Here is a 21381-nt window from a genome sequence, read left to right on the forward strand (position 1 = left end):
TTCTCGGTCCGTGACTCATACTGTTCTGATCGGCTTACGTTTCAATCTGATTAGCTGTAGAGCAGTAGAGAGTTGCTCCTCGTCATTCGCCATGCCCTGCTATCCTTAGGCTCTCAGTGACTGTGAGGAACGCAAGTTTGTCTGCTTCTTGCGCAGGGGTTGCGACAACGTCGGGACGCCAAGCTCTTATTGGCCAATTATAAAAAAATGGTGGGTAGACCTCAAGGCATCTAGCATTGAGGTCTACCCACTGTCCCTTCGATCAAAGCCAACTGGAGCGTGAGGGCATTCCGTCATCTCCGCAACTCCCACGCGAGAGCAAACGGCTCGCTCTTTGCTCGAGTGACAGCGCAAGTATGTCCACGCGGGCCAAAGGTGCAAAGCCGGAGAACACCGCTTACATTCGGTCGGACAAGCCAGCGACGACGACGCATGCGTAGAAGCACGACGGAAGCCGCACTGTTTGACTTGTCCCACTTCGCTTGTTGCTTTGTGGCGAAACGAAGCGTTTTGCTTTCCACTTCTTAGCTCGTGTCCCTCTATTCCCGACCACTCCGCTTTGTTTAGAGTTTTTTTGTGGGTAGTTCAAAGTTTTTCTGGAAGCTGCATCGAAGCGATTGTTCGAATTCATTTTGTGGCTGGAGGCGTGTCGTAGAGGCAATCTCGGCGGTGCTGACAGAGAATTGGAAATGCGGCGCCGTTTCCAAATGTGGCTGGAGGTGTTTGGAAAACGCTTGCTCTTTGTTTCTCCATTTTTTTGTTTATTGTCGTTTTGGGGCTAAGTTTTAATCTGGTTCTCACTGCCACTGTTACGGAAAAACTCGACAAATACTGTTGACAACTTTATTTTTGCGTGCACATTGTTTTGAAAAATTTGCAAAGGGCAAGTTTTGGGAAGACTTTGTTAGCATGAAAATTTGTGATTGGGATTGGTGTGCTAAGTACTGATAGTCATAGGGTTACATATCAAAACGATAAATTTTTTGCGATTTTGTTTGATTTGTAAATTTCCAATGATGGAAGTGCTGTGCAATTCGCGCCAAACTGCGCCGTGAGCGTGAATTTGCTACGTATTGCGCCAAATAGTTTGTTTAGCGAAGAATTGCGCTAAACCTGTGCCAAAACGATCTTTACAAAAAAAAAAAAAAATCCTGGCTCATTTTTTTTTTTTTGTTTTATTGTTGTACATTTGTACGGTGGATGCTTGCTTCATGTGCTGCATTGTCGCATGTCGAAGAAGAAGCAGACGGAATGGCGGAGATGCTAGGAGACGACCAACGTGTTCGTCACTTCCTCGCATTGCAAACGCGGCCTATAAACCGCGTCACCCCCATCACGCAGTTGGGTCATTCCATGCCAAAGGAGACGGCGATTTTCGTCATATTTTGGATATGCTTGAAAAAAATAATATGAATAAAGACACATTTGAAAGTAAGGATGGCTAAGTTTGAGGACTGAATTATGTTTATTTTTGCTGACGTCATGCTCCAAAGTGCAGGGAATTTGAGAAAACCTCCTGTATTTCAAAAAATTGCTGAAAAAGAGATATTCTTACCACATAATTTTACGTTTGCATGCAATTGAGCATAAATATATTCTATCTTACCTTGAAAGGAAAACACCTTACGCCGCCATTTTGGGTCCAGACAGGCACTCCAAACCGATGCAAATTTTTAAGATTTCTTGATGTTTTTTTAGTCAACTTGAAATTAAAATTTGACTAAGAAACTTTTTTTACTTATTTTTATAAACCTTATACTCGACTAGGTTGCATTACAATAGCAAAAAATTATTCGGACAGTTTTTAATGAAATGGTGAATATGATGCTTTCTTCAAAAACTGCCCTATAGAGGGTAAAAAAAAGCCATGTGGGCAACGGTGCTCGCATTTTCTGAAATAGCCAAAAGTTTAACCGACCCTATCTGTTCAACATATCAAAAAATTGGAAAAGTACTTTTTGTTATTTTGGAGAAATTACTTTTTAAATATGAGGCAGAACGGCATCACCTCCAGGCGTCCACCTCGTCGAAAACGCACGCCGTCGTCTGCTACGGTCGAGCGAAACACTGCACGGGTAACCTAATTTCGTTAATTATATTTGTATAGCTAAAGCTGAGGATCTTGACATTATGACATGTCTATTTATAGTGACTAGAGAGTGCATATTTTTTTTTTGCTCTAAACAATATGTCCGGGTGCGCTTGCAAGTTGGAATAGCGACAACTCGAAATATTGTTTGGGATACTTTTTATCAAAGCCGAAACAAAGCACACTTGCAGCTCACCAACGTTTTTGTTTCTTATGTAGATAAATATAAAATATAGTCAAGAAATACTATATCACATTTAGAATGTCAGTGTTTCATTAGCTTTCAGTTCATGTCATAGGCTAAAACACTGCGCACGTCTGGAACATCACCAGTGTGATCCGTCTGCTGCGATGTCTTAAATTTGCATGGAAAACTCTTCCTGCACGATGGACGTGGGTGTTATTTTAGCCACCACGTAATATTATTCTTTTGGCACGCTAATTTGAAGGCTTTAATTCCACTTTACATGTGCTCAGGTGACGGGAGACAAAGCCGTCGTCTGCTAACCGAGTTTGTGCATGCAGACGGTTCGTGAGAATTGGTTAGCAGGGTGAGTCTTCGCTTTTTGGTCATACTCCGTTTGCTTGTAAAAAATTAAATAGAGAACGCTGGAGATCGTCAACGATGCCGAGCGACAACGGTGATTTTCCTCTTTTTCAACGAAAAGGTATTGGGGTGAAAATACATAGTGCAACTGAAAAACAGAGAGTGAAACATTAAAAAATGTAGAACATTAAGATTGGATATTCAGGCCAACGGCCATTCGAAGGTTATAACAGAACAAAAGCATGTTGCGTGTTTACCACTTGTAAAATATATGTCTCCCCTATATGAAAAAAAGTTCTGTGTTGTGCTCCTATCAAAAACCCCTTAATATGAGTATTCGCTTGCCCTTTCTGGTATATTGATATCTTATCTGAGTGACATCTGTATATAGTATTTCTGGACTATATATCACATTCATGTACATAAGAAAAAAAGAAATTTCGATGAACTACAAATGTGCTTTGTTTCAGCTTTAATAAAAAGTATCCCAAACAATATTTCGAGTTGTCGCTATTCAACTTGCAAGCGCACCCAAACATATTGTTTAGACCAAAAAAAAATGATTTCCTTTCCAATCACTATAAATAGACATGTCATAATGTCAAGATTCTTAGCGTTAGCTATACAAATATAGTTAACGAAATTAGGTTCCCCGTGCAGTGTTTCGCTCGACCGTACCAGACGACGGCGTGCGTTGCCGACGAGGTGGACACCTGGAGGCGATGTTGTTCTGCCCCATATTTAAAAAATAATTTCTCCAAAATATCAAAAAGTATTTTTCTAATTTTTTTATACGTTGAACAGAGGGGGTTGGTTAACTTTTGGCTATTTCAGAAAATGTGAGCACCGTTGCCCACATGGCTTTTTCTTACCTTCTATATGACCGTTTTTGAAGAAAGTGACATATTCACCATTTATTTAAAAACTCCGAATAATTTTTGATTATTGTAATGCAACCTAGTCGAGCATAAGGTTCAGAAAAATAAGTTCAAAAAGTTTCTTAGTCAAACTTTAATTTTAAGTTGACTAAAAAAAATCAAGAAATCTTAAAAATTTGTTTCGGTTTGGAGTGCCTGTCTGGACCCAAAATGGCGGCAAAAGGTGTTTTCCTTTCAAGGTAAGGTAGAATATATTAGTGATCGATTGCATGAAAGCTTAAAATTACGTGGTAAGAATAGCTTTTTTTCAGCAATTTTTCGAAATACAGAAGGTTTTCTCCAATTCCCCGCACTTTGGAGCATGACGTCAGCAAAAATAAACGTAATTCAGCCCTCAAACTTAACCACCCCTACTTTCAAACGTGTCTTTATTCATATTATTTTTTTCAAGCATATCCAAAATATGACGAAAATTGCCGTCTCCTTTGGCATGGAATGACCCAGTTGGAAATTCTCGGATAGGGTCTCTAAGCGACCGCAGAGCCGTTATATAGAGAGAGTTTGGCCATTTGCTTGGGAAGTATAGGAGGCAACTGAGGGGGCACCATTGGCCAAAAGCAGGCTGGGCGTGTTCCAAGGCGTCATGAAAAGTTTGAATGTGCAACGAAGCCGTGAGTAAATACCTTGGCAGTCGTCGCAAGGGACAAAATAAGTGTGCAGGAGTAACTCTCTGTGACTGAAAATATGGTGCATGTGATGTTTAGATTACGGTCATGCAAAGTCATGGTAGAAGATGTGTAAAGATGTAGAAGATATAAAAAAATGAAAGACAATTACAATTCTCTGTAATGTCAAATTAGAGTGCAGCTCTTGAGGAGGAGGGGAGGGTACCAAGGGGAAAGTATGTCCCTGCTCCCCTTCAGTACCCTCTCCTCTCATTTAGCCGAAAATTTTCGCTAAATTTCCCGCTAAATTAAGCGAAATTGTCTCCGCTAAATTTAACGGGGAAACTGAATTGGTGTTGAGGTCACATGATGTCAATTTCTCCGCTAAATTTTGCTAAAATTTTCTGCTAAATTTAGTGTAACGTCACGTGACGTCACATTTCCCATAATGACATTACGTGTGACGTCACGAGGGTAAAATTTCTCCCACAAAATGTATTTATTTATTTATTTATTTCAGTACCTTCAAGGCCCAGGGGGCGTTACAGAAGGGAGTGGTGGAAAACATAAAAACAAACAACAGGTAGTAAATACAGAAATTGAAACAGAGAATGAAAAATGTAGTTAACGCCGGTTATTAAGAAAGTACATAACACTCAATGGCGGATCTGAAAGTGAAATCGTCGGTAGTCGTTGCGATGGAGGCGGGCAGGTGATTCCATTCGTTACTAGTCCTTGGGATAAATGAATCGAAAAACAAGTTAGTGCGACAATGTGGCACGCCTACTTTGTTACGGTGGTCCGAACGAGATGAGACGTATGATGGCTCTGAAAAAAGTTCAGTTTTGAGGTGCGGGTTATAATGATATATTTTATGAAATAGCGTGAGTCGCGATATTTTTCTGCGCAGAGAGAGGTTCGGAAGGTTCAAGGTTGCCTTCATAGAGGATACACTAGATGAACGGGAGTAGTTCGACAAGACAAAACGCGCGCTGCGATTCTGTATAGATTCTAAGTTATTAGTAAGAAATTCCAATCCTGGGTCCCACACCGAAGATGCGTACTCCAGTTTAGAGCGGACGAGAGTTTTGTAGAGGATAAGCTTTAAAGATGATGGTGCCATAGAAAAGTTACGACGCAAATATCCAAGCATGCGGTTAGCGTGCTTGGATGTTTGAAAATGTAGCAAAAACATTTTCCCGCCAAATTTAACGGGAAAATTTTACCCTCGTAACGTCACATGCGACTTCATTATGAAAAACGTCCCGTAATGCAATGCGCGGTTACGCCGATGCCGCTCAACCCGGAAACGGGCGTCTAAAGGCCCGTTCACACTCTTGCGACCTCTTAAACCTAGGTTCCTTAAAACCTCTTAAACCAGAGAACACACTGGCGCCATCTATTGGGAAGGAGTGTAAACTCGGCGGTCCGGCATATTTGTTTTTATTTCTCGCGCATTATCCTTTCTTTCTTGGGGCGAAAAACTTTTGTCAATGTTATAAACGAGCCTTTCTATGGTTATTACGCACATTTGACCTCGGAAATCCCGCAAAACCTTCGCTCTTGTGAAATGCAGTTCCAGGGTCACCGCATAGATGGCGCCACAATACCAGTGTGTTCCCTCATTCTAAAAACATTTAAGAAGTTTTAAGAGATACTCGTCTCTCTCAGTCGTACTCGGTCGTACTCGGTCGCAAGAGTGTGAACGGGCCTTAAGAGGTGCGCTCTAAAAACGTGTGCAACCAACAGAACGATAGACATAATCCGTACACCAGGCGCCGATAATCTGCTATTCGAGCAAAATAGAGTTCGAGCAGCACATTTGCGTACCTACCAAGTCTCCCGTATTACCCGGGAGACTCCCAAATTTTTAGCATGGCGCTTCGGCGTGCCGAGGAAGCTTTGATCACACCGCGAGACCGGCGAAACTTGCTTTCGACGAGTTGTGCCTTTTATCCTGCGGCACTGCGCTTCCTTAAAAATGTCCACGTGTTCTCAACGGCAAGTCTCGCTGCTTACGCGGGGTTTAAAGAACTTCTTCGGCGAATGGCGACACACGAGCAGAAAACGCGTCTTCGGCGCGCTGCCGCAAACCTCCGCAACGCTCAAAAAAAAAAAAAAAAAAGAAACGCGAGTTTTTGACATGCAAGATGGTTGGTTGTCCGGTGGCCGCACGCTTTGCAACTCAACTGTGCGCACGCGCGCAGCTAAGATGACAGCACAGCACATCGTTCACTCAGGTGAATGCAAAACCTTTTTCTACAAAAACCTAAAAAAAAAAAAAATTTTTTTTTCGCAAGTTGTGATGTTAAACTCTATGCTTGTTTTTGAACATTTTAAAGTTTTTTTGTTTTGTTTTTAATATAGGAAACAACTGTTACTTGTTAGAAAGACCACTCGCAAAAATGTCACACACGTTTCTTTGCGAGCTGACATCGCGACTCCATCCTAACCGCTCCGTCAGTTAGTTAGTTAGTTAGTTGGCGGTACCTAACCCCTTTTGAGACAGGGGGGTCAGCAAAAGTTCAAATTGCCGACACAGGTAAAAGTTTTAGTTCTTGTTTTGTTTTAGCTTTTCCCACTTTTGGCACACTTTCACTGGTTGGCAATCAGACGTAGTCTCTCCCATACGCCTCGCAAGTGGGCTCATTTTCGTCTTCTGCGCATGAGAAAGGAAGTAGCGGTGACGTCAGAACGCCGAGCCCTGATTGGCTGATCGCGACCCCCTATCTCAGCGTCGTCTGCTCCTTTGCAACGTCGTCTGCTCGCAACCTCGTCTGCGTCTGTCTTACCTTTTCTGCGACTTTCGGAAGTGCAGGTCTTTACGAGCGAGCTCGACTTCGGTACGTTGTTTTTGTCTAAGAACTAGCAGACGCGCATCAAGGAGGGAAGTCAAATGACTCACTGGCGAGGTGTCCCGAAGCGTCGAGGTTTGTTTGCTAAGAACCGAGAGGGTGTGAGCGTGTTAGTGTCCGCAAGTTCCCTTCCAAATACTTTTTCCCTCCTTTCGTGTGCGGCGAGATCCCTGATTCTTTAACGGCGTCGGCGGGTTGGCGCAGTTAATATCGTCTGCGTTACGCCTGCTAGTCAAAGCGATGGCTGCTTTACCTTTCCCGCGTCTGCGGGAGATTCACCGCTTTTTCACCGGCGAGAGTCACCGTTGCCTCGGGGAACAAGGAGATAACAAGAGGAAGAAAGTGACCTCTTAATCTAAAACTGAGGTCAGCGATTAAAGTATAATACGGGAAGGGTTCACAAGGGTCGCGCGGGCATATTCCATTCAGCACACCAGCCGGCCGTGGGCAGACGGTCGCCGAGTCGCGGAGTGCCTTCTAGGCCTAACTGCCGTGCTCGCTTGGTCGCGTTCGGTGGAATCGTGGCTGTTGGAGCTTTTCCCGGGTGTTTGTGAATCCAGCGTTCTTGTTCGTCGTGGTCTGTTTCAAGTACTTTTTACTTTTTTTCTTGCTGCTTGAAGTCGGGACGCGTGAGAAGCGCACGTAGAAAAATAAACTTCCGTTGGTTGTCGCGACGCTGTCGGCCATGCTCATTTGATCGTAAGAAGTGCGTAAGACAGCTTCGGAGCTGTCGTAGGATTTCGTTGTAACCTGCGCAAAACTTGTGAAAATTTCGTTTCGTGAATACGGATTTGTTCTTAAGTTATGTCTTACGCACATTTTCGGCGTAAGATCGTCGCCTGCACTTCCAAAAGTCGCAGGAAAGGTAAGACAGACGCAGACGACGTGGTAAAGGAGCAGACGACGCTCAGATAGGGGGGCCGCGATCAGCCAATCGGGGCTCGGCGTTCTGACGTCACCGATACCCCCTGCGCAAGAAGCAGACGAACTTGCCCTCCGAATTCAACGAGAATGCGCCTGGTGGCTAGTGAACCGTGGGCTCCTTCCCCGAATCCCAGCATTTCGGGAATCCTCTCTTCGCTGGTCGCCCAGGGCGGTCGACAGTGGTCTAGGGCAGGGCACCACAGCAGCACGTGGAGGACGTCCTCGCTTGACTGCCCGCACAGATGACAGGCTGTGTCGGTGTCTCCGAAGAGTTGGGCACGTCGGCAGCCTGTCATCAGCGCTCCTACCCGTGCCTGGAACAGTAGCGCACTTTCATGGTCCCCTCGATAGTGTGTGCAGGGAGACGGCTCAGGCTTGTGGAGCGCGTAGATGCTCTGGAGGCTCTGCTTTTTCCTCACCGCTTGTCTCCAGGCCTCAAGTTCAATCGCTTTCACCTCCTCTGTCACAGCCTTGAGCCATCCTTTCTCTGATGTGGCCTCATGTCGCCTTGTCCCTTTGCTGTACACAGAGTCGAGCCTGGCGATGGTGTTTGACCAGTTCGTCCTGCTGCTGCGGTATCTAACGTAGTGGAATGTCCTTTTGGCGTATGCTTCGTCTGGCATGTGAAACAGGCGCCCGAGGTATCCGAGCTTGGCCCTTGCATCCCGTTGCTTGAAAGTCGACCAGGCCATCTCTCCCGTGACGGCCAGGTTTGCAGTTGCCCCGTTTCCGCCCAGTGCCCACCTCCCAATTTCCACTTGATGGCGATCCAGTGGTTTCAGGGTGGTCTGTTGGAAGACCACTGCATCGTTAGCATAGGTGATTGCCGGTACTGCGACACTTCCACAGTGCCCTCGCAAGGGTGTATGGGTTATAGGAATACTTTGCCATGTTCCACAGGTGACCTTTTCGGATGTTGGAGGTTTTTAGGGTGTTCCTCTCGTGTAGTTCTAAGTACAGCGGGCCTTCTTGAAGGGTCACTCCCAGATACCTGTATTCCTTGGTATGTTCTACTTCCACCTCCTGTAGTCACATTTGGTTAAGCTCGTGAACATTATAGCCCATCCACTTTGATTTTTCCTTACTGAATTTGAATCCCTCTTTATTCCCAATTCGAGTGCAGATATCGAGCATGTCTTGAAGGTGAGTTTCATTCTCTGATAACAGGAGTATATCATCAGCAAAGGCCAGTACTGGAATATATGCTGTTTCCATGTCGTTACCGGAGGTAACGGTTGTGAAAGAAACACCCTGCCCTTGGGCTTGCAGCTCCAGAATGAGATTGTTGATGTAGATGTTGAACAGGGTTGGAGAAAGGGGGCAGCCTTGGCGCAGACCCACAATCATGTTCACCTGCCTTGATAAATGTTCTCCCAAACTGTATCTGGCGTTGCATCCGGCGTACATGTTTCTGAAGAGCGATACTGTCTGAACATCCAGTGCCATCGCTTCTAACTTCGTCCACATCTTCTCATGGGGCACTGCATCATAGGCCTTTTCCAAGTCAAGGTAAGCCAGATAGAGTGGTGACCTATCTAGATTTTTTAGCTCTATTAGTTGTGTGACAGTGAATAAGTTGTCGCTGCTCCGCCGGTTCCTACGGAATCCATTCTGTGCCTCGCTGAAAAGGCGGGCTTTCTCACAGAGTCTCTGCAGTCTGTCTTGCAGAATTGATGCAAAGAGTTTGTAAACATTACTTATAGTCGGTTACAAGTCAAGAAGGTAGGAGAAGCTCCTCCCACAAGTGTGATGCGCCCGTTTCAAATCTCTCCGCAGTCGAAAGAAGAGTTCACTGGAAACGCTCCTTGTTCCGCTTCAATGGATTCCCACTTGTCTCCGATCCCACTTTTTAAGAAAGCGACCTTTGTATTCATCGGAGAGGGAACCGAGCCCCTGAAAGCAGCCTTTGTATCCATCGGGGAGGAAGCTAATCCCCGAAAGTCGTATTTGTTTCCGTCGGTGGGGGAGAACTCTAATCTCCCTCTCGTGGCTTCCACAATGCTAAGTCAAAGTCGAAAAATAAAGCAAATATGTACAGAAAGGCAAGGCCCTCCTCGCGCGTTGGCCGCGACGTCAAGGAAACGGTGGGACGCTATTGGATGCGGAGGTGGCGGAGGGATATCTGATTCCCTTTGAGGGGCATTTGCCGCTATCTTCTTAACCTGTAACTGACTATAGTATTGTTATCGGCCTGTATGAGTCTAATGATTTCTTGTCTTTATCTTTTCCTTTGTAGATTAGTTTTATTTTGGCTTGTTTCCAGGCTTCAGGAATACCACTTTTTGCCAGCATGTTGTTTAGAAGGTACCTTAGGTGCTTCTGTGCTACCGGTTTAAGCTTTTTCAGGAACTCGTTGGGGATGTCGTCTGGACCTACTGCCTTTCCTGCTTCTAGTTTATTAATATGTCTCTGCAGTTCACCGGGCGCTATGCAGAGGGCAAGTTCGTCTTCTCCTTGCGCAGGGGGTAGCGGTGACGTCAGAACGTCGAGCCCTGATTGGCTGATCGCGACCCCCTATCTGAGCGTCGTCTGCTTCTTTGCAACGTCGTCTGCTCGCAACGTCGTCTGCGTCTGTCTTACGTTTCCTGCGACTTTCGGAAGTGCAGAGGCCAGATTCACGAAACGATCTTACGCCAAAAATGTGCGTAAGACAAAACTTAAGAACAAATTCGTATTCACGAAACGAAATTTTCGTAAGTTTTGCGCAGGTTACGGCGAAATCCTACGACAGCTCCGAAGCTGTCTTACGCACTTCTTACGATCAACTCAGCATGGCCGACAGCGTCGCGGTCGCGACGACCCACGGACGTTTATTTTTCTACGTGAGCTTCTCACGCGTCCTGACTTCAAGCAGCAAGAAAAAAGTAAAAATTACTTGAAACAGAGCACGACGAACAAGAACGCTGGATCCACAGACACCGGGGAAAAGCTCCAACGGCCACGATTTCACCGAACGCGACCAAACGAGCTGGGCAGTTAGGCCTAGCAGGCACTCCGCGACTCGGCGACCGTCTGCCCACGACCGGCTGACGTGCTGAATGGAATATGCCCGCGCGACCCTTGTGAACCCTTCCCGTGTTATACTTTGATCGCTGACCTCAATTTTAGATTAAGAGGTCAATTTCTTCCTCTTGTTATTTCCTTGTTTACCGAGGCAACGGTGACTCTCGCCGGATAAAAAGCGGTGAATCTCCGACAGACGCAGGAAAGGTAAAGCAGCCATCGCTTTGACTAGCAGACGTAAAGCAGACGACGTTAACTGCGCCAACCCGCCGGCGCCGTTAAAGAGTGAGGGGTCTCGCCGCACATGAATGGAGGGAAAAAGTGTTTGGGAGGGAACTTGCGGACACTAACACGCTCACTCTCGGTTCTAAGCAAACAAACCTCGGCGCCCCGGGACACCTCGCCAGTGAGCCCTTTGATTTCCCTCCTTGATGCGCGTCTGCTAGTTGTTAGACGAAAACAACGTACCGCTCGAGTTATTTCGTCTGCCCTTTCTTAAAGGCGAAGTCGAGTTCGCTCCGAAAGCCACAGGAAAGGTAAGACACGCAGACGATGTTGCGAGCAGACGACTTTGCAAAGGAGCAGACGACGCTGAGATAGGGGGTCGCGATCAGCCAATCAGGACTCAGCGTTCTGACGTCACCACTACTTCCTTTCTCATGCGCAGAAGACGAAAATGAGCCCACTTGCGAGGCGTATTGGTTCAAGAATGCTGCGGTCAAATTGTTCCTGAGGTCGTAGTGATGTTTCCTCCTGTGTCCTCGGTCTGTTGTAGAGGGAGGCTTGAAGTCCCTGAAAGTATTTAGTCATTCCCTCGGTGATTTCTTCTTCAGTGGTCCATTGGTCTTCTCCACTCCCTATCGTCTTGTGTTCTAGGTCCTCGTGTGGTTGGAGAGATCGCACATATCTCCAAAAGCAACGGCTTTTGTTGTCGCTTTCTTGTAGGGCTTGTTCGTGTTTCGTGTGTATCTTCAGAATTTTTGTCGCCACTAGAGATTTTACTTTATTTTTCTGTAGCTCGTAATTTTCCCAGTTTTGCTTTGCCATGCTGTATTGCTTTTTATTCATGGCCTTTCGATGTTTTCTGGACCATTCCTGTCGTACTTTGATTTCCTCCTTAACCTCCTTATCAAACCACGGTGTTCGTGTATCACTTTTGACTCTGGTTTGTTTTCCTACATGAGTATATGCTAGTTGCATTAGAGACTCGTAGAACTCGCTGTAGGTTGATGGGGGGCTTCTTGCAAACTCAGCATCCAAGGCATTACCCCATGCCGCCATTCTACCTTCGTCACTAGTCCTCCAGTAGCTTGTCCTCCTGTGGAGTTTATGTTTCCTCGAGCTGTGTATGAACTTGTTGAAGGCCTGGTCAATCGTTATTTTTATCCGATTATGGTCACTTCCGCAGCTGAACACTTTTTCCTCGTCCACTGTCATGAGTGCGCTCGCGAGGTGGCGCCACCGAAAACGAAACTGGGGGCGCCCTATCATCATCATCGGAAGAAGCGAAGCCAAACGACGGCCCTGTCAAGATCAAGCCGGAAAGATAGCCAACATCGGTCGAGTCGGAGACCGCGTATTTTGCACGTACGGGCGTTGCCGTAGGTTTCCGACGAAGTTGTCGCTTTTCTGTTTTCACTTGGATTTAAAGTTTTAACTCCCTCGCACTGCTCGATTTGTATCAAATTCTGGCTCTAGCGGTGCTAATGCTCTATACTCACGAGAAATGGCGCCTTCAAAGCACAAAGGTAAGTTTCGGAAATGTTTGTGCGTGTTTGCTTTCGGTTTGTATACTTGCCTTTTGAGTTCACCCGTCAACACCTTTTCCGTTGCGCACCTAAAAAGTTTTCGGTCCTAGTTAACAGTGGAACTGTTAACAGTTATTTAGCGTGTGTGAGACTGGCTTGACAGGTTGTCCTTTCGGGCGTGACGCACCCGGCGTCAGTTCTAAGCTCGGACGACATTTCGGCACCCGTCGCGCATAAATATTTGAATCTACAACAAAGGCGAGCTGGATATCCCTGCCTGGACGTAACAGATGTAAGTGCGTTCACAAAAGGGCGTGCACAACGTAACACAGAAATTTGGCACGCTTTTTTGTGCCTCCATATCGCGCGTCTTCGTACGGTTGCAGTCTCGCTTTGCATCTGGCTCCCGCCTTGCTTTTTAACCGGGTTTCGTGAGTTCGTTGTTTAATTCGGATTTTATTTTTGGTTCGTGTGTAACGAGCGGGTTAACCTCGAAATGATCGGGATGTTAAATAAAAGGTTGTGAATGCAAACATTGCTTCCTTGGTGTTTCTTGACCGGTGCGAATGAGCAAAGGCTCTGGCGTGGTTGTACGAGACGCACGCAGTTCCCAACCAACTGCAAATTTTAAGACACGACACTCAACTCCTTTGTTTATACAAAACACGGAAAATAAATAATGAAAATCAGCGGTGCAACCTTCTGTAATGGTGGGTGCAAGGAAGCAAATGTTATGTGCCGCCCGATAACTTCTGTTGTACTTCAAGAATGTTTTTTTTTTTTTTGTTTTGCATTTTACATTATTTAAGAGGTCATAAAAACCAGTTTGTTTTCGGGAAATGTGTGTTGAACCACGACGCTGTTTGAAAGCAAGATATTTGTTTGGGTGCCACTTTTGATCACTTTCCAGTCCAGATCCCCTAAAGCTCCAAGCTTGAGATGGCGAAATTAGGAGAAACAAATATTTTGACGGGAAACGTCAAAATGATATTGAAAATGTTTCACGTCTGCGGGAAGTGGTGTCACAGATGTCAAAATATTATTTCAAAATTATTTTGAACGTGGACGTCGAAATAGTCGCCATTGAAAACTTTTTCTGATATCTGGGGCTGTCTGTGTCACATTCTTCAAAAACTAATAATTCCAACATTTTTTAAAATTTAGTTCAGTAATTAAGGACGTGCATTATTTTTTCTCTTGGAATTGGCAAACTTTCTTTTTCTAACTTTGAACTGTTCACATCGAAATGTATGCTCGTTGCTTGTCTGCTTTTTTTATGCTCTGGACGGCAAAGCAAGTTCAATGCACAACTGTTAATTGAAGCCGATGCCAATGGTGATTGTATCTCCAGCTGATGTAAACAAGAACCAAAGCAGGGCCAAGCCTTCTGTATTTGTTTGCGAAACGGCTATGAATTGCTTTCAGCATGATGTAACCGCTATCGGGCGTTGTGCGACAAACAAGCGTCGCATGGAAATCCGCGATCATCACAGGAATGAGTGACTTTCTAATGAAGTCTACTGTTACGCAGGCCGTACTGGAGCCATGTTTTCTGGCAAGGGCAGCAATCTCTGGGGCAGATCGCGTGTGTGGTGATGGCAGAAACCTTTCTTGTTCTTGGGCTAGCTTTGGCTGGGATACCATATACATGGGGGGGCGAAACGGCGCCATTAATTTTTCCACTAATATTCCTGAATTCCAAAGTGGCAAAAGATTTTCAGGTGGGAGCAAAAAAGGTCTTACATTTTGTCAGATGGTCTTACACCATATTTTGAGAGAGCGGTAATGAACTTGAAGGGGGGGTGCAATGATTTGCACCCCCCCTTCAGCTGGAAACAAGTCATCAAGATTGACGGGGACACAGAAGCTGCCATCTTGGATTGGATGGCTGAAGACAGAAGATTGTTCAAACTTGGCGCACGGAGCTTCTATATCGTATTGCCATATAACAATGTTGTCTTGAGAGACTTGGTGTCTTCACCCAAGCTTCATTCAAGAGGAAACTTCTGTCGATGCCTTTAGAAACATGATTCAACATGTACCTCATGGGATCGCACCTGAGCAAGTGTCCGATCTAATGGACAAGTGTACACTCATCTCAACTGAAGCATTCCAGTGTGAACGACTTGACGTCTAGCAATGAGTCTTCAGCCTCAAGTGCGAGAATCGAACCCTTAGGTACCGTATTTACTCGCGTATAGGTCGACCTGTTTTTCAAAAATCGCCTCATCAAAACTGGGGGGTCGACCAATACGCGAATCCCGGTCCGTTCTCATCGCACGCGTCGGCACTCAGCTGACTCAGCGACAGCTCGCCTGTACTATCACTCTTTCTTCTAGCGCGTAAAGTCCCTTGATACTTCTTATACAAGTAACGACAACCCATACAAATGACAAAGCAGATTCCACTGGAAGCGAATGGCGGCATTCAGTTCAAACCTCTGCTGTGCGCCGCCATTCGCTTCCTAAAACCTGCACCGTCACGCAGTCGGCGCTTCAAAGAATGTCGCTACTTGTAGGAAGGTCTTATCTAGGGACTTTACTAGTGCGGTGCTTGCAGCGCCCCCTACCGGGAACATTAAAGCGGCCCCACGGCAAACAAAAGATGAAAAGACGATGACTACCCAGTCACATGATCACCACGCTTGGAGCCAGTCACGCAATGCCTCCCGAACGTCGGCGACCGTTCTCGGCAGCTTTCAAGAAAAAAGTGATTTTACGTGCGGAAGCGTCAAACAACTGCGTGGCTGCACGGGAGTTCGACGTTGCAGAAAAGTGCGTCAGATACTGGCGAAACCAGCGAGAGCGCCTTTTTGCGTGCGCAAACAACCGCCAAGCGTTTCGTGGACCGGCGTCTGGAAAATATGCAGCGCTGGAAGCGGAGGTGAGCGCCTTTGTCATCGGGCTTCGAGACAGGTCATTGGCAGTGACTGTGGAGGCGCTACAAGAGAAAGCGCGTGCCATCGCCACAAGGGACGCAATACCCCGCAGCGAGTTTTCGGCGAGTCGCGGGTGGGCGACTCGCTTTATGCGAAGATCCGGGCTGTGCCTTCGTCGCCGGACAAGCATCTGCCAGCGCCTTCCGGACGCGTACGAAGAAAAGCTGTTTGCTTTTCGGCGCTACGTCCTTAGCCTACGGAGGGAACAGGGATACACCATCGGACAAATCGGGAATGCCGACCAAACCCCTGTATACTTCGACATGACGCGGAGTACCACCGTCACCAAGCGCGGGTCCCGCCAGGTCAACATCCTCTCGACTGGAAATGAACGAAGCCGATTCACAGTGATGCTTGCGGCGACGGCGGATGGGTGGAAGCTGCCGCCGTTCTTGGTGTTCAAAAGGAAGACACTCCCGAAAGAGCGGTTCCCACACGTCATTGTCAGAACAAATGAGAAGGGATTTTTCAACGACGATTTGGTTTTGGAATGGCTAAGGCTGGTGTGGGACCGTCGTCCGGGTGCTTTACTTGGTCTTCCGAACATGCTCGTTCTGGATTCCTTCCGCGGACATCTGACAGCCAAGGTCAAGGAAAAGCTGCGCTCATCAGGAACCGACCTCGTCGTGATCCCCGGAGGAATGACGTCGCAACTACAGCCGCTGGACGTGATGTTAAACAAGCCATTTAAAGACCGTGTGCGAAAGCTGTACACGGAGTGGATGGGGAAGACCGACAACCCACTCACTCCAACGGGCCGAGTTAAGCGGGCATCCCTCGCCGAGGTTGCATCATGGGTCGCGGCCGCCTGGTACAATCTTCCAGACGCGCTTGTCGCAAGATCTTTCAAGAAGTGCGGTCTTTCAAATGCCATGGATGGCACCGAGGACGACGCCGTATACGAGGACAGTGACAAAGAGGACAGTGATTCGTGCGCATCGTCGTCCGATGAGTGATTGCGAAAGTGCAAAATAAACATTTCTTTTAGCCCTGTATGATCATTGCTTCCGTGCTTGATATGTTCGCGTAACACATCGGCGATACTGCGGGCGTTCGAGTCACGCGGTGCCAGGCACCGCGTAACGGCGGCTCAGAGCTTGCGGGGGTCGACCTATACGCCGTTCCAACTTTTTTTTTTTTTCGGGGGTCCCGAAGTTAGGGGGTCGACGTATCGACCAATATGCGAGTAAATACGGTACTTTTTGGTAGGGAAGCTTGTCAAGGCTTTACTTTCTCTTGCACATGGCAATGCTGATGTTGAAAGGGGGTTCTGCAAAACTCGATGTCTGTTGAATGAGTGCAGCAAGATCTCTGTTGCAAATGTGAATGGCTTATGTGCCACTGGGTCTTTTTCTAAGAGGTATGGTCAAGGTCTGTCTGCAGCTCAAGTCAAGCTGGAGATGATCAGGGCTAGCAAGGGCTCGTACAAAGGGTGTCAAGAGCTACTGGCAGCAGAAGATGAGCTCAGAAAAAAAAGTGTGACAAAGGTTGCAACTCCAACAGAGTATGTGGAGAGGAGAACATTGAGGCAGATATAAAGTCGGCTAAAAAATGCTCAGTAATGCCAAACTTCTAATCACAAAAGAAATGAGGACGAAGAGGTTCCATGACATGGAGAGTGGTGAAACATTGCTCAAAGAAGCGCAAGCAAGGCTTGCGTATGCTCCGCAGAGGTTGGACGCGCCAAAAAAGAAATCCAGCGCAAATGATCGAAAGCGAGTATTCAGTTTAATTATGACTGTTTTCATTACGTGGAACTGCGTTTCGTTGTACACTTTTGCTATTTGCCTGAAGAAGACATTTTTAACCGTTATGATTGGTTTTACTATGCATTGGAATTACCAATCTTGAATCTCTTAATTCCTGCGAAGTATGTTCATGCTGTGTTCTTTTAACACTATTTTTTACATATTTCTACTATGTAGAACAATAAGCAATATGTTTCAGTAATAAAGACGGGGTGTTCCAGGTGCTTTGCCAAATGGTGCAATCATTATTGAATTTTTTAAGCGATATTTTAAGCTAACACATCCTGGATTCTGCTCCAAAGCATTAGTAACTGCTCCAACCAACATTTCGCCTGCTACAAGACCTGCTGCAAAGGTCAAATACCACTTCCATCACTGAATTTCGCCAAAATTGGGTGTTTGTGAAAATCAAGTTGTGTACAGTATGTGTCCCCGAGTTATGCGTGTTAGGAATCAGTTTTAGTCTCAAGGTCAGATGCGAAAGCGTCCTTACTCTGAAACTGCTTTCCAGAGGCATACCCCCTTTTTGCCTCCAGTCCTTTGAACAAACAGTAATAGTAGTAGTAATTATAAGAATGCTCTATTTGTTGCCTCGGAGCAACCATAGGTCACATTGCGGTGGTACATAAGAACAAATAATAATGCTGAACCCAGAACAATGTGTATGGTCAGAACGAAATTTGATGCAGGTAAGGAACCAAAAAGATATAAATCAAGACTTCCACACAAATCCAAAAAAGGACATCGACATGATGCGACAGGTCATTCTGCTTCAATGGAAAGGCCAAATAAACACAAGCATCGGCATACGTGACATGACACCAAACCCTCTGGCAGCAAACTCTAGTATAAAAATAAAGTTGTCACAGGCACTTGTTTCTCTTATGACAAGTTATGTAGTGAAAGCTCTTCAAGAACCTATTCATAACTATAAGAAGCACCTATCGAGATATCTATCCTAAATAAAGCGGATAGAGTCTTTGTTTGTTTGGGTCATCAAGTCTTTTGAGGTCTTTTGCTTTGTCAAATGCTGGAGTAGAGACTTGAGGAGACTTGCAAATCGTGAACGCTCGCATCAGTGGCACCGGGGGAATGAGCAAGAGAAAAGCCGAAACGAAGCCTATCATATGCTAGAAGTGTTTATTTTGCCGTGTGTGCTTGTTAGTTTTCTTTTTTTATTTTATTCAATGCATGACACCTGTGTTATCTTGCAAACGAGCTAAAAGGGGCTTAAAAGGGCCCTGCAATCATATTTAAGCGTCTACCTTTTTTGCGGTTTCCACCTCCCTTGGGGTTTGGGTAAGCCAGCGGGAACGGAGAGAATAACCAAATATCAGTGCGTAATATTTTAACCGGATGATGCGAAAACCTCTTCCACCTATGGGGGCGACCCACGGTGCCGAAAGCGCGCGATATGTGACGTCTTAAGTCTTGGGCTTGCTACTGGTCAGAGCCGCTAAAAGCTTCTTTTTTGTCGAAATACAAAATATAAGTGGCACGAACCGTTTCAATTATTTATAAAAGTAGTTTTGGTTCGCTAGTTTAGATCAGAAAAGAAACAAATGCAGTTTAGAAAGTATGGAAACAAGAAATGACCCGTCGACATACCTGCCACCAAGCGGTGGAAAAGGTGGCACATACTACAAAGGCGTAGTGCGATGAGGCTACGATGGAAGGCAAGCATAGAAAGGTCCTGGATGTATGCGGCGGCGCTGCGGTAGTATACCGGCTCGAGGATCCGAACGGTTCCAAGCGTTCCGAAGGCCTTCGGCGCAGGAATTGCCTTTCGATTTGGCCAATTGGCGGTGTGGCAGCGCGAAGTGGCTCCTGTTCTGAACTGTTCTGTACCCCGTGTTTGCTGTCGTTTGTGGTGAATGAAGTGTCATGCCATATTAGTGTTTAATCGCGCAGCAAATGCAATGCGAGCCGCCCTGGCTGGCCGCTCCATACAGCCTAGCCAGAACACTCTTTAGTGGCGCCCTCTCAAGCGTCCATTAAATTCCAGTTAAGAAAAACAATGATTGAACATTTCTTTTTGTCTCTTATCAAACAATAGTTTTTTTAAGTGAAATTTATGCTAAAAAGTGGAACAGGGAAAAACTTGTTCAGTGTGTCGACCCTCTACCTTTCTTTAGCATCCGTGGTCTTCAAAGTATTTATAAACAAATAACTGTGTAGTGTAAACAAATGAAGCTTTCTAGGAATACTCTCTAGATCTTGGCAACTGTAAATAGGAAATTTTTTTTAAAATAAAAATTTGTTTTTCTGGGTAATATCTAGTACCCATACCACATGTGGTAGTTTACTGCTGCTTAGTTCATTAAAGCCTTGCCAGTTGCCTGCCTCCACGCTCTGCCGTTCCAAGGCAGCCGAGCTGCAGATGGTTGACGTTCTCTCGATATAGGACACAAACTCTGTGGTCGCACGGCTCCCTTCACACCTTTGTTTACGTGTTCCGGTACGTCTGCCCCGTCCCAGGTCCCCCTCCCGTGCTCCATCCAGGAGGGGACAGGGGCGTGGCGCACGCCCCCTCGGGGGAGGAGGACCTCAGGCTTGGTCCCCCGGCGCTCCTGGGGCCCCCGCAGGGGACGGCGACCGCCCCCGACAAGGGCCTGGTGTCGCGGAGGCCGCACAGTCGACACGACTTCAGGGATCTCCCGCAGCCCGCCTACCACAAGGTGAGGGGCGCTCCCCCGCCGTCCTTCCTTCCTCGTTTCTCGACACGGCTCGCCGGTTGCTCAAACATTCACCAACTGCGTCGCACAGCTTTTGTTTCTTTATCCGTATATTTACTCTGTCCGAACTTCTCTCGAGTTGGGGGGACGGAAAATTTCTTAATACTCCCCCCCCCCCCCCCCCAATTTTTTAATTTTTCTTTAAGGAATCTAGCTGAAGCATACGTCACGAAACGAACGTTCCCTGAATAAAAAGAGTTTTGCGCAATGTTTAAATCACAAGAGTCATTTTAAGTATTGCAACATGCTTTTTCGGGAGGTGCTGAAGAGGGGGGGGGGGGGACTACCCAAAAAAGTGATTCTTTGAGCCACTAGTCCAATTTAAAAGCCATTTACAGGGCTTGTTTCTGTTGATGTTGAGAACATTTGTGCCAAATTTTGTTAACCTCGGTGAAGTACAAGAGAGATTGCAAATGTTCAAACATGAAAATGGGCATGTTTGCATTGGAAAACTATCGTTTTGAAATTGCTTATAAATTTTTCAATTTCTTGTGTTATATTGCTTTGTGACAGTTCAGAGCAGATAACTATGGAGCTATATTTCTATATTATACCATCTTTCATGACAAAAAAGTCAAATGAACACAAATATTGTTTTTTAGATCTTCATTTTTTGTCAGAAATTTTAGTTCTTGTGCATGAAAAATGACAAAAATAAAAAAAATTACAAGCTCATAGTTATCTTTCCCTTAAAATTTCACACCAAAAAAACTCATAAAAATGAATCCATGTTATGTAATAACAAAACAATAGTTTTCTTAAAGTGAAATGTATGCCAAAAAGTGGAACAGAGAAAAATGCATTCAAAGTGCTCCAACCCCCACCTTTTCTTTAGCATCGGTGGACCGAAAATAATTTATAAAAATTTAACTATGCAGTGTAGACTAATGGAACTTTCTGGGAATACTCTCTAGATGTTGGTGGATGTAAATATGACACTTTTCAAAATCAACTTTTTTTAGCAGAAATTGTTTTTTCTGGGCAGTGTCCCTCCTGAAATGGGGGCGGGGGAACCTTTCAGAATCACTTTTCACACAAATTGAGTCTCACAAAATAAAAAAAAAAAAAAGACATCTTTTTATGGGAGTTTAGTGTCTTCAGGCGTGATGCTGGAGCATTCGTCCATGTTGGGTCGATTTACTGAAATTTAAGAAGTGCTCCTCTTAACATGTTTTGCAGCGTAAAAGTATTCTGCTAAATTTTTTTTCTTCTCTTGGGACAATGTTTGTTTGGTGACGTAACATGTCTAAC

General features: G+C 45.7%; 1 protein-coding gene across 2 annotated transcripts in view; it reads left to right on the forward strand.

The window, feature by feature from the left end:
- The window catches only part of LOC115323978 (vasculin-like protein 1), a 44144-nt gene that overhangs the window by 10095 nt on the left and 12668 nt on the right, over positions 1–21381 (forward strand). For both annotated transcript variants that reach the window (XM_029984449.4, XM_029984453.4), the window contains exon 5: positions 19874–20073. In XM_029984449.4, coding sequence (XP_029840309.2) covers positions 19874–20073 — 200 coding nt within the window. The remainder of the gene's footprint in view (positions 1–19873; positions 20074–21381) is intronic.

Source organism: Ixodes scapularis, unplaced genomic scaffold (assembly GCF_016920785.2).
Source record: "Ixodes scapularis isolate PalLabHiFi unplaced genomic scaffold, ASM1692078v2 PGA_scaffold12__126_contigs__length_90152505, whole genome shotgun sequence".
NCBI lineage: Eukaryota > Metazoa > Arthropoda > Arachnida > Ixodida > Ixodidae > Ixodes > Ixodes scapularis.